Consider the following 14,798-nt stretch of genomic DNA (forward strand, 5'->3'; position numbering starts at 1 on the left):
AATACAGTATTTTCAGAGCATCAAAAAAACAAGACCCAAAACCAAATGCTACCATTGAGGTAACAACGGGAATAAGGCTTGGTATACATTGAATTGAGTTTCGACTGAGCACCACCCAGAAACTTAGTGGATATTATATAACGAAGGAGGTTCCTATACAGAGACATGACTTTAAAACTACTCATCTACAGCTGCAGATTTGTAAGTCGAAAGTTACCATGATCTATTTTAAAGTCTATAACGAGGTCTTGGTAAAGGATTCTAGATAATCCGCACATTTTTCTTAACCCACCAGGGGTGGCGCAGTTTTTGTGTTCGACTCTTCATGATAACAGGTGAAGGACCAGCTCTACCAAAAAGTTGACTAGACGTTGAGGCACTGAACTACCGCTTATATAACTACTGCAGTACACGAACTTATTATCGTGGTTTTGAAATAGCATTATAAAAGGAATGAAAAAGTATTATAAGTTGTGTTCATATATTAGCGAAATTGCAATGAACCCATTTTTACATATACTGTTGTATTAATAGATAATATTATAAATCTTATATGCTTACTTTATGAAATGTTGTAAGAAAATTACAAAATCGTATAAAAATATTTTTTACGTAAAAGAATAAACGCTTCGCTGGGCTTATTTGTAAGCGTCCATTCTCCACATTTCTATTAAAAATACAATTAGTAATCCACCTAATTTATTAGCGGGTTTTCCCCTTACGTCTTGATTTATAAGCTGTAACGAAATATCTAACGTAAATTAGCCAAGGGGAGCGAAGTTACAATCTGATATAAATAAATTAAAAAGATAAATTAGGCATCAAGATTTGTTATTGTTTTGATGTAAGCGGTGAACTACGAACGGGAAACTTTATTTATTTGTGCTCACAACCAAAAACGTTTGATTTTAACTATTTTCTATGTCTATACAAGTGAAAAATATGCGTCATGTTCTGTATTAAATGGCAATGAACTTATTTAAAATAAATAAATAAACACTTAACTACCCAGCCTCTTTCTTTCCGTTTGAATTCGAAGCTGTCAGCCTTAAGCGTCTATTATAGCTTATTTAAAATGCTTTCACGGAAACAGAGTAGTTCAAAAATTAAAACTAAAAAAAAAATAGGTCGTTGCACCATTTCACCGAAGATGCTCGCATGAAGGCTGAAAGAAAATTTCGAGTGGGGGTAATCTTGCTTAAGATAGAAAATTGTCTTCTTAGCTTGAAGGTAGGCGTGATTTTGGTGACGTGCTTTTTAATAGGTTTAGCAAACAAGTTTATTCCTCATTGACTTCAGAGACCTCAGCTTTTAGAAGGAGGCTGCAGATTATGGCCCTAAGGCGCTTTTTCCGGAAGGACGTAGGTATCTGGACTGTTAAGAGTCCGTCAGGAAACGGGTGATGAGGGTGCTGGTCTAAGAGATCTTGTACTTCTTCGGGAACTTAGAAGATAATAAGCCACTCACTATATGGATCGGCCATTAGTTCAAGGTCGCAGGTAATCGTTGGATGTAGACAGAGAAAGAACGGCATTTTGACTATATTTTAGAAAGATCAAAGCATATGCCTGATATGAAAAAGATTAAAGAGGATAAAAGATAAGCTTCAGTATAATTTGTACGGTTACCTTTTACATGTATTTATTCAAAATTACAACTTATCCTTAATTTATTCTGGGTATCATTTTTTATCTGTAGCATTTATATTTAGCCATAATCTACTTACATGTTTATGAGTGTGTGGGTGTACAAAGTTAGTTTCTCTGTGTTTGTGTGTACAGAAATGTCATCAAAATTTTCTTTTACATTTGTTTAGAGTAAGTGGGTAAATACTGTTTACACTGTTATATATTACGTACGCCAGCTCAGAATGTTAACTATGGCGAACTATCTGGTTAAGGTTATCGGAAGATGCTTGATACAGTCCAACAGTGGACATCTTGGGGATGGGAGTACTACAATTCGCTTACCGGTGGTATTTTCCTTGTGGGTCACAGGATTATTCATTCTGAATGCTATATGACTTACTGCCACTACATATAACATTATCTTATTAACATTTAACATTAACGTAAATTTACAGCGGTTTCACGTAGACATATACACAAATGTAACAAACAAATTGATAGATATATATAACTACGATATTAAAGTGATTAACACTATCCTCAGTGTGTTGCTTCCCGTGTGTTTCGACCAGTGCAATTAGCAAGACAAAGGGGCCCGAACAACAGTATGCAGAACAGCGTACCCGAATTCACCTAGTTACCTCAGTTAGAATTGAATAACCTTTTAGCTGCTACAGAGATTTAAACAAACCTTTATTCAATCCGACATTTATGTATTCATATACACCTTATGTTTATGTTAATAATAGATATTCGTTGTAATTTTGATAGAGGCATTTTATATTGGAAATATCATGGCTCGAATTTATTTAAAAAAAAAAAGAATTGCTAGTAAAACTTTGTAAATAATAATTTTAATATAACGTGTGACGTGAAAAAACGTTTATTGAGTAATTAACATAATTTGTGCCCGGAAAATGAATAATGCGCCTACGAGCGGTTGCGCATCGTTCCCTAGTTCAAATCCGACTCCTCGAGAACTGCGACGGCCGCAGACGCACGTACTGCGCCTTGGCTACCTGCCAAGGCGCAAGTAAGAGCGCGTATAGTGCACGCCGTGCGAGTGAGCGAGACGAGTGGGCGAGACGAGCACTGTTGTGACGACGTCCGCGGGAACTTTCACATATGGCGGTTTTTTTATGTAGCAATATTATTACAAACGTTATTTATTATTTCTGCAACCACTTGTTTTTGGATAGGCTGTATCGCTTTTCTTATCAGAAGGTAGACGCCCACAATAAGGCATCGGTCTCACCCAAAGCCACGATGACTTGCCCTGCGCTGCCCGATCCTTAACGGTTCACCTAGTGGAAGCCTCTCACCATCGCCCCTCGAAAACCTTTAGGCCCGCCCGCTGTCACTTTAGACGAACAATTCTTCATTAGCGTCATACATTAATTGATAGCAAATGAATTATAGCTTTTGAACTTTCTACTTTAAAAGAGATCCTAGGCGGGGCGCCTTCTGTGCCTTGCTTCCTGAAACCTGAGGAAGCTGCCATTTGGGCAGAAGTGACACTCCGGTCCCAAAAAAAATAATTATTCATTCAGACTTTTAAAGCTTTTACACACTCACATACACAAGTATACACACACACACACACACATATTTATATATATATTCAGGTGAGCGAAAAGTGATGTCGTTTCTGTCGACATATTTTACAGAAAAACCGCTGTTTACTATATAACAAAAGTTTGTTAATAACGAAGGCGAATATATTGTTGATCAGAAATAAAAACTTTTTCAAAATGTCGTGTGATTTTAACTTAAGAAAGCGTTATATAAGCGTACTACATATGTGTGTGTGTGTATGTGTGAGCAACCAAACGTTGTCTGGTGAGATCGCCTCGAGTGATAACACAGCCTCTTATACTTCTATATGAATTGCTCCTTTTTATTACTTATTGTCTATGGTGTATATAAAATAAAAATAAATGTATCGTTAATGCATAATATTAATTATAAAATACGAAATAAATAAAAATACATAGACGGAATGCACTACTTATAATTGAACAACGAAACGCAACACTGGACTAGTGTAGTGAAACCAGTCCGTGCAATTAGTGACACAAAGGTGCAGACTGAGCTCACGATGACACAGTTTGAAATTTTCTTCCAACGCGACTACGAGATTTTGTTACCTTCATTAGATAACTTGGTTTATAGTTGCAAGCTATTGACACAGACATTTTCTGACGATACTTGTTCAAATTTTTTTTTATTTTAAAACCTCTTAATCTTTATTTAATTATTATATAGCTATAAATAGGACATATTTGAACAATTGTGGTAACATATATATTATATGAAATTCGCAACTCTTTATAAGTTGTTTGGTTATGGTAAACGCTTTGAAAGGTCTAAATAACGTCATCAAAAAGCTTGAAAGCTTTTACATCTATTTAAAGTCACTCTATCTAAAGTGATCGTCTTTAAAGTATGTTATATTAATTTCTTTTTATTTCGAAATGCGACTAGCCAATAACTTTTGACATTTAGTAATTAATTCTCTCTATTTTCAAGTTGAACTGAATAAATTGTACCTATACATTTACATTAAAACATTTACCCTTAATTATGAATTAAAAATATGCATGAAATCATAATTATATATTTGAGACAATTTAAAATAAAATATTCAATCTTAATATGTTTTCAATGTAAGCACAGATTCTATCTTTTACTACGACTGATCAACTAAGTAGCTTCAAGTTTGCGTGAAAATTTAACGCCATATAATGTTAAGCACAAACTTAATAATGACTGCTTAAATGCTATGTAAAATGTAAAATGACTGAGCAATGGTAGCCCTACGGTAGAGGACTGAGACCTGTGTTCGTGGGACGCGGGTTTGATTCCTGGGATACAGTTTTATATAATTCACACTTTGTGCTTCAATTACATAGGGTTGCCACTGCTCACCAACAAGTTTCCTGATGATAAACAGCAGCGACCTCTGCGTACCATAATACCACGCTGCGATACCCAACCCGCCTCCTAAGCGTGGCATAGATCTTTGGTGGAGCTCTATGCCTATGCCATGTAATCTAATATGCTCATAACCTAATGTAATTACCAGGGGTAGCCAAGTTCCTTGGTAGTTCGAGCCATAGTTTGAAATTTGAATTTTTCGCGAGCCGCAATTTTATACGTATTTTAAACACGCAAAGGAATATATTTTTCTCTAAAATTAAATTTATTGAAATATATTAAACAAAAGTACAAAATATGTGTATTGAAGTTAGATATAATTGCCCACGTATATGATAGCACTCTACTATACTTAAGACGCCGGTTAGTTAATTATGATCAGTGTTTGGATTTCGCTAATTTCATGGTGGAATTATAATAACAATTTTTCACACCAGGAATTTGTTTCGAATTCCCAGGAGCCGATACAAGTTATAATATTTAAATAATGTAATAATTCGACAGTCAATCGAAACCAAAAATAATCGGAGCCAGTTTGGACACCCTTGACGAAAGGTATAAACGCCTTTCGTCCTAATAAGACTGCAAATACAGAATTGTCCTCTTTTGCCCCATGCATAGTTTAACATAGTTTTTAATATTTTTTTAATATCATGCTTTATTAGCACGAGTAACTATATAACTTATTTATAATGACAAATAAATGAAAAAAAAAATGTAGTCAAATATATTTGAAAACAGAAACAGATTTCGTTCAGACATAACTTTCCGCGTGCCACTTTTATGTTAGGTTTTTATTAGATACAGACAGTACAATGGCGTAATAAAATTTGTTCCGGAACAATTAAACGGAATTCTATCTGCGCAATTTTTTAGCGCTTGCTAAACAAATAAAAAAAAAACCTGTGTTCTGTTTTGACTGAAAGTACAGAGGCATTTTTATTGCATCACTCCTAGATAGATAATGTTGGACTAATACGTACGTAGAGTATCTTATTTATGAAAATTAAACGTCAGGCTGGTCAATCTATAAAAAGGCACAGAGCAAGCGATGGAGAAACAAAAGCATAATATTTTAATAAATTATCGAATCCGAGAACAAAACTTATTGATATTACTCTTCTATATATATACATAGATATATATACATTTAATATATATATATATATATATATTTATATATAGTACTTAGTTGATTCTTTATATTAGGTAGGTAGGTTTCGGAAAGTTAATCTTCCTGATCTACAATATATCCTACCTCTGATGGGGAGGTCAGAACCTTCTTGATCGCCCTCTGCGCGATGTAGGGGCTCGGTGTATCTCCCGGTCAAGGATTGCCATGTGATCTTCTCTCGCACTTTGCAGTTTTAAATAGCCATGTGAATACAATAACTTGAGAACGCTTTTATAGATTTTTTTCATATTTTTTATAAAAGAATAAAATGGGTAAAGAATACATCGTGTAAGAAAAGAAACTCTCTTTTTCTCCTCCCAAGCCTTGCACACCTTTGTGCAATAGTTCCTCGCTCTCTTTACTTTTTAGACCTCTCTATCTAATATAGGCAAAGGAAACAAAATTATTTTTGTAAACGATGTCTTGCAATATTTAAATTTGACTCGTTAAACGTTGGTATAGTTGTAACAAATCCAACAGCAAAAAAATTATTTAGGGGTCGATAAGAACAGATCATAAATCAACTTGTTGGACAATAATGCCAACAAATGAATTTACTCACACACACATATAAGACACACAAGGAAATGCGGAATTAACGCGCTACTGATTTTTACACACCGCACAGCTAAAGGAAGCCGCCGTCATTTCCGCCGCTTCCGTGCTCCATGTAGGGTTGGCATCAAACTGGCGTGCTCTTCTCGCAATACGTCTTTGCTTCAGTTTTAATTGACTTCTAAAAGCAACTTCCGATGTTTTTTCCCTTTTAATGTTCTAGGTGTTGTGTGGGAGTAAAGGGTAATGTATATAAAAGTTTCCCATTAAACTCTGCTTTGCGAGAATGAGTTCGCTACTTTTAGCAACATGACGTTTCATTTTAGAAGCGTTTGCTTATTTGTTCACATCTTTTGTAGATTTTTAAATAAATATTACGCAACAAACATTATAAGTTAATATTAAGTTTGTTAATTACGTTCCATTACGTTTAAATTAAAAACAGTTAACCATTTGAGCACGGCAATAATTCACTATAAATGGATTAGTGAGATAGTAAAGCAAACGTTAACAAAAGGCAAGAGACATTAGGCAGGTGTAACTGCTGCCTGGATTAGGTTAAGAATAATTGGTGCTACAAAGATCAATGTCTCTAATAAAACCTTTACTAACTTAATAGCATGTTACATTTAAATAGATTGAATATAAAGATAAGTTACTGCCTTTTTCTATGCTATATAAAATTAGTTTCACTTTTTGCTGGAAAACTTTTTACCGTGTTACCCATGAAAAATTATAAAGTTATACATTTAAAAAGATTCGTCATCGTTTCAAACAATTTACCCCCTCTGCAAGGCATAAGCTTTCTTTAAAGATAACTATATATACCATAATCACCACCCTTGTCAGGTGGTTTGGAGATCGTAGTGTGGTATTATGAGGGCTGCAATTCGCTGAGGGCGCTGCTGTCTATCCTCTGGAAACATGTTTATCAGCACTGATAATAGAATATAATTAATGCAGTAATGTGAATTATATAAGATTGTATCGCGGGAATCAAACCCGTGACATATAATCGCAAGGCCTAGTCCTAGCCGCTGGGATACCACTGCTTGCAGTTTATTAAATTTATTATTTAAATCTAAAACTAAAAGTGTTATTAAATAGATATTAACACAGCATGAAATGCGTGGACATTGGTTTTTTGATTCTTTCACGTGGTTGATATTTTGATGTATACATCAAACATTGTTAAATTTTATTTAAAAAGAGTAATTGTTCACTTACTTGCCGGCTATTCTCAGTGTTAAAATACTAGATAATTCAAAAGTGCTTGAAATATAAATGTCTACATCAATTAAAATATTTTAAATTTCGAATATTATTTATAATTTTGGAACTGTAAAAATTTTTTGACAGGACAAGGTTCTTACGGTATAAAAAAGGTTTCATAATGTTTTACTACAGAGCTGTGTTTATAATTAAACACCTGAATAAGCTATGAAATCATCGGACGACGTGGGGTAGCATTTAATATCTTCTAAAGCCTTACACACAATATGCATTACAAGAGATAATAGAACTGGCTTGGGTCCAAACGGTTTCACGCCCGGCCACAGCCGATGAGAGGTTCACAGATTAACCGACGTTGTTTGCACTTGCTTCTATACGTACTCTACAAAGTCACGTTGTACTACGCCGCGTAGCGCTACGAATGTGAAAACATTTGAATTGCTAATCTTAACACATATGTAAGATTTCCACCTATATATATTCATAATTAACTGCGTTCTAAACGTGAATGAACTATAGTAGAGTGAGAGCCCGCGACGCCTAGACCTTCGTTATATTATAAAAGCTAAAAATTCTTCATATATGTCCCCTATACTTTGGCTTTGGCTGGGAAGATAGGGGAACTATCGAAAGTGACTGGGGATTGTGGAAACATTATTCGTATAGTTTTCTGAATAACATATATAAAAGTCAGATTTTATATTAGGACGAAAGTAGATTTATAAATAATTAGACTGTGAGGGTGTCTGGAATGGGGTTTGTTACCGTCCTAAGTGTCCCAATACACGAGGCTTCTACTAATATGATTTTAAGGTAAAATATATGAAAACTATGTATTATATTAACACAAATTTGAAACACAACTTTACTCACCTTTACTACCTGTTACCTGCCAAAGCCACCGTGACCCAGGTTGTATATGTATAGGCTGTGTTTGATTATACCTGTATAGGGGACATATATAGAAGAATTTTCAGCTTTTATAATATAACGAAGGTCTAGGCGTCGCGGGCTCTTAGACTATAAGGAGATTAAGATATTAATTTGTAAAGTTTTACATATACGAAAAAGAAGTTTATAAAACGAATAATAATTTAAATGTCTTTTATTATAGTAACTTAAGGCTTTTAATGTTGTGTCTACGCATGCGATTGGTGATACGCTCAAAGTAATAGATAACCATATATATTTGGAAAAAAATTGTTCAACCTGGTAAGTCCAACTTCAAGAAAGAGATCACTCGCCGAATTTAACTAGGATTGAAAGCGCTTAGGAAGCTCCAAACCCTCGTCGAAGATACCATAATATTTGAAGACGAAGGTCTTTGACCAATAATCTGAGATGTGGTCACTTACAACATGCTTCATAAGAAGGCTTAAGATCTCCCAGAGACCAATGGAAAGGGATATGCTCAGATTATTAAAAGTAGCTCGAAGTTTTTGCTAGTCTCAAGTGACTGTGGGCGGGGCATATCGCTCAACTTATGACCTTGGGGCCGATAGGGTCCCAGGGGCAACCATTAGCTGGTACACACAGCGAGGGTAAGCCATTCAATAAGTGGACCGATGACATAGAAAGGTCACGGGAAGTTACTTAATGCGTGCAACACAAGACCGATCATCGTCGCAATCTTTACGGGAGGCCTATACCTTTCAGTGGGCAAGAAAAGGACCAATATTTAGCCACTTCCGCACATGCAGTGGTAGTCGTGCAATAAAATGAACCGCCCGCCAGCCCGCTGATAAATGCGTCCACCGCCAAACTACTACTAGAGTAGTAAAGTTGTCGGTGTATAAATAAGGAACAATTTATTACTTCTTCTGTGATATTATATTCTAAATAATATTAAGTGGTAATTTCTTTCATAAATCAGGCTTTACTAGGCACTTCTATAGAAAAAATACGATGTTGCTAGGTGTTTAAATACATAAATAGATTGAAATTTTTAGTACATTTTAGAAATGCACTAAGAATAAATAACTCGTGAAACTAAGGAATTGAAATTTTTAGAAACGTGATGTGGATGTCAGATGTTTATATAATGACATTTATGGTATTGTTATATGGCAGACAGAGTTATTTCTTTTAGACTAAAAAGCTGTATGCATCTAAGAGCAAAATTTTATTATAAAACTAAATACCATTGTATACGTGTAATAAATAAATCCAATACTAAATGAAACTTAAAAACGTGTTACAAAGTTATATTTTCTTTACACTAAAAATGCTTATTTATAAGAGATGTGTTTTAAAATGCATAGAGATAAACCGGAAAATGAGATACAAAATAAATGAGAAAATTCTGCTCACATAATATCAAATTTATTCCGCGTCGCTAATATTTACGAACGATATAATTACGTATCAGTGGAAGGTTACTCCGCACAAAAAGAAATTGGCCGAGCGGATAAATCATTTTTCAGGTGAAATACGATCGCATAAAGCGTTTCCGAAAGCAATTAGTCGCTGTAACGACCGCAGACGAAGGACGCGGGTAAAAAAATAAAAAAAAACTCAACGCACATAATGTCCTGCACGCAGCGGTGACAGTTTTTTTCGTTTAATATTTTTTTCGTGTGATGACAAGCATGAAACATATTTTTTTCTATTGTGACGAAATCGAGAAATGGGCAAATCTTTAATAGACCGCAACTACGAGAGAGACCCAGGCGCTGGTCTGAACCACATTCGTTACCTCAGTGGCTGGAACAATATACACAGCCGTAGACCGACATAGATGACATAAGATACTGCTCGACCTGGCGGAAATGGATGCTAGGGTCTACGACCGAGTCCGCACCTTTCACCGGGACGTCGGTGGCGAGCTGAACCGAGTACTCGAGGCGGGCAGATGGCGGGAACGGCGCGGAGCGCTCGCGACGTGGCGCTCTAAGCTCTCGGAAGAGCGCTATGCGCGCAAATGCATCGTTGGAGCGATCCTGACCATCTTCGAGGCCTGGATGCAGCGACGAGACGGAAGGCTCACCTACAGGCTTACGCAGGTGATCACCGGGCACGGTTGCTTCGTTGATTACCTGTGTAGGATCGGACGCGAAGCGACGGCGAACTGCTTCCACTGGGCCACCCAGGATTACGCCTCGCACACGTTCGCGGACTGCCCGGCGTGGCAGTCGCAGCCACGGATCCTGGCGGACGAGATCGGACAGGACCTTACCTTGCTAGCAGACGTATCGGCGATGCTGAGCGGGTCAACGTAGTGGAGGGCTGTTTCCTCTTTTTGTGAGACCGTCATGGTCCAGAAGGAGGCGGCCGACGGGATCAGTAGAGGACAGATTTCACTCGGAGATGACGCCGTCTGCGCAGAGACGCACCTAGCGACAGTAAATGGTGTTCCCCTACCATAAACGGGGTCTTCGGAGTCGCAGGAGTTTAGGGTGGGGGCCCTAAACTCCCACTAGCCTCGACGACTCTGAGTCGGACAATGGTTCGTCGTGGTCTCGAATCATATGCGTGTGAACCATACTGTTGTAAATACTTACACGGGTTCTAGTCTTTTGAAATTTATCCAAAGTAATTTTGAAACTTTAAAATCTGAATGTAGCATAATTGGTATAATCACTATTCAAAATAGTGCTTTTAAATAGCCGCTCGGTATGTTAATAGCTGTCGACTGAAAATGAAAGCTGTAGAATATAAATATTTTGTTAGTTTTTGGTTAAACAATTTGTTACTATTTAAATATTATTTTCAAAATAGTATTTAAACGTGTATTAATTTTTTTTCAGATCATCTATACATAAGTTATTAACTTCACCTAACCTTCATTTATAGCACCTAACACTGAACACTCGTTCAAAATATTATTTCAACCTGATTCATTTTAGTGTAGTCTTTAATTAATCGTTATATTATAGTAATTCTGATTTTAAGTGAATAAAAAATTATTACAATTTCAATAATTAATTATAAAGAATCGGATCGACTCCACTATAAGAACTAAAATCACCGAAGTAATTCGAAGAATTTTTCCTCTAAAGTGGCAGTGTGCTGTGCACATCACTAGTTTCATGAACGGCTGTTGGAGCCGGAAGGTTCTCTTGAGTGTCGATTACAAGCTACGACGTGGGTAGAGATTCCACTAGGTAGACTGATGACTTATTCAAAGTCACCAGAATTCGCTGGTTGCAGGCAATTTAAAACCAATCATGATTGGGACTTTAGTGAGAAGCCTATCTCTTGCAGTGTACGTCTATCAATATACTTGTATAAATTAATAAATAAAAAGACAATTTTTTGTGTTATAAAAGCTTCTGTTTAATATTTTGAATAGTTTGTTAATAAAAAAGCAAGCGTTTCTTAGTATAGTGCGTAAGGAGAGTTAATAAAAATAAATATTGGAAGTCAGAGAAACGGAGAAGGTTTACGATATCCCTGCAATAATTTAACGCTATGAGTTGCGGATTAGGTATTTATTTAGATACGGAAAGGTGGGATGCTCGCTTGTTATTTTATGACCCAATAACTATTGAGCGGTTTACGAGTGGTTAGAATCTAATGCCTGGAACATTAGTGGGTATTGGGAATTGAGGATAATAAATATTGTTGAACCGTTACGTGATGGTCTTTCCGATGTTTGAATTTGGAATTTACACGTTTTAAAATTTAATGATATATGTTCGAAATTCAAAAGTACCATTTTTAATGTCTTTACTTTTAATTTATTACTCTGTTTCGCGGTTTAAAAGAAAAAAAAAGTAATTACTAATACTGCCAAAATTTTCGAAGATATAATTGTCATTTTAGCCGTAAAGCTTCCATTCCTGGTAATGTGCTACACCTAAGGTTAGTTATATACTATTATGCACTCATCATGCTGAAAGCTTTTTCCTTTTCATATAAGAGACCTTGTTTTTCGTAACATCTATATGAAAATCAATTTGTCCTTGTATGTCCTTCATAGTATCGTAAAATATGCATTTAATCATGTAATAATCTTTAGTAACAATAAAAAATTATTAAGCCTTAAAAAAGTAGACAAGTTGTATTAATAACTTTGGAAACATATTAGAGGGACCGAAAAGTAATGCCGCTTTCTTAAGTTAGATTCTAACGACTATATTTTTAACATTTTTTTATTTCTAATCAACGATATATTCACCTTCGTTATCAACAACCTTTTGCCATCTAGTATACAAATTTGCAATGTCGATGCGGTAAAAATCAATAGGTGTTTCTGTTAAATATGTCGACAGAAACGACATTACTTTTCGGTTCTTTTAATATATGTAACATGTAATAACATCATCATTTTCTTAAGCTGTAGCATGTCTACTTTCGGACATAGTCCTTTCCTATAGACTTACAATAAGACCAAATCATCTGGCCATATTGTGAGTGAACGCTACGATTTCCATCTTGCATCTTCGACCATGTTTAACTGTCATAAAAATTGATTGTAAATTTTAGGACCAATTTTTTTATTTAATAACTCCACGGCCTAAGTGTAAATGTTATTCAAAATATGAAAATAAATTAATAGAGTAAAACATGAATCGACAAAATGTAAAAGCAATTTTCATAATTATTGGATGTAATCCATGAGAAATTTCACTCTTCGCCGAAGCAAATTTGATTCACGTTTACATTGTGTAATAAATTCTCCTCCATAATATTCACACATACCCTTTTAATGAATTAAAACTCTGGCAAGCTGTGGCATGTGTTAGGAATTTTCCAGAAATTCGATATAGTGCAAAAGACCAGTATTTTACCGGGTCATATAACTTGCGGCGAGAAATATTATAGCTCCCATTCGCACGCAACGCTTTTGAGATATTTCAAACTCGCCGACATAACGTATTATCCAGGATACAATTAAATTTCACATATTATGCGACGAAAAATTTATGTTTAAATTCAAAATATTAAACGTATGAATATTTGTATGCATTTGTATATTTTTGTTTTGAACAACATAAGATTTTAACACAGACAGTTCGTATCTCGAACAGTAATTGCTTAAAAATACACATATGAATAAATTTCCAATCAGGAGCGAGGAGATCCGCAGAAGAACATCAAGTCTGAAACGGCAGTTGCCGAAAGGATCTCGAGTGGCGAACAAGAGGCGATGGACGCGGCGTGGATAGGCTATTCAATAAGTTAACGACTTAATCAAGGCCGCGAAAAATCTTTGGATGTAGATAAAGTAAGACCGGTCAATGTTGATTCTTGGAGGGGTGAGGAGAGGTGGCTAAACATTGCAACGGGCCCTTATCGATTGATATGATAATGATGTTGATAAACCATCTTTGCGAACTATAACAAACAGCAACAGGGTTTTACAGTTATTGTCTGCACACATTTCATTAAACATGTTTAAAACATTGTAAACATACCTTCATTATTATCCGTCGCAGCAGATATTCTCTATAATAACGAAATATCCAACCACTGATGTTAATTAAATCTCGCTTCAGAACTTTGACCCGCTATAAGTGTAGAGAATTGTTACGCTTAGCTTAAATTCTATTACACTGTGGCACTTTTATATATATATATATATATATATATATATATATATATATATATATATATTGTGTTACTGGAAAAAAATTGTGTTTAATGTTCGCCATTGGAAGAATTGATATACCAGATATAAGCAAGTTATTAGGCGGACCGGAAAGTAATATCATTTCTGCCCATGTCGATATTTGATTGTCATTTGGTATCTCATTACGTATTTCAAAAGACGTTTTGTATTAGATGGCAAAAGGTTGTTAGGTAAATATATTGATGATTAGAAAACTTAAAAAACTTCTTAAAAATGTAATGGCGTGATTTTAATTAAAGAAAGCGATATTATTTTCCGGTTCACCTATATTTAGTTTTTAAATTTTGTGAAAAATAAAAATATTATGTTTGAAAATAAACTTTGTTTTTTATATTAAAGATATTGATTAACTGCTTTTAAATATTTCCCCATATTTTGGATATTTCTTTACGAAATTAAATTAAAATAATACAACTCTAACTAAAACTGTTTAAGTCGAGACGCCACCTCCGTCCATCTAGGATATAATGATTTTGCCATTAGCCTGTCAGCTAAACTGCAGACAATGTCATTGGAGTTCTCAAATGTCGAAGTTTGCGAAGGCGATGTATGGAAGAAGATTTGCAAACGAGGAAAGATAGAACGTGTGAACGGCAAAAGGAAGACATAAAAGAAATTGTGAAGGAATGGACGAGCATGTAAAAAAAATTAAAAACATTAAAAACTCATTTACTTGACATTTAACTAGAAGATAGAA

The 14,798-nt window shown here is 35.2% G+C and overlaps 1 protein-coding gene across 1 annotated transcript; it reads left to right on the plus strand.

Annotated features, from left to right (window-relative positions):
• The first annotated feature begins 10,295 nt into the window (after window positions 1-10,295).
• LOC137920017 (uncharacterized) lies at window positions 10,296-10,745 on the plus strand. Its single transcript, XM_068763250.1, has 2 exons — window positions 10,296-10,507; window positions 10,571-10,745. Exons 1-2 carry the CDS (start codon window positions 10,296-10,298, stop codon window positions 10,743-10,745), a joined length of 387 nt encoding a protein of 128 aa, XP_068619351.1.
• The last annotated feature ends 4,053 nt before the right edge of the window (window positions 10,746-14,798 follow it).

Source organism: Battus philenor, unplaced genomic scaffold, assembly GCF_028537555.1.
Source record: "Battus philenor isolate CCGP_79_NKW_IND1 unplaced genomic scaffold, ilBatPhil1.0.hap1 SCAF_17, whole genome shotgun sequence".
Classification (NCBI taxonomy): Eukaryota; Metazoa; Arthropoda; class Insecta; order Lepidoptera; family Papilionidae; genus Battus; species Battus philenor.

Coding starts and splice junctions, on each gene's coding strand:
- LOC137920017 (XM_068763250.1), top strand. CDS start 10,296: ATGGATGCTAGGGTCTACGACCGAGTCCGCACCTTTCACCGGGACGTC. Junction 10,508..10,570: donor ATGCAGCGACGAGACGGAAG/GCTCACCTACAG, acceptor TTACCTGTGTAG/GATCGGACGCGAAGCGACGG.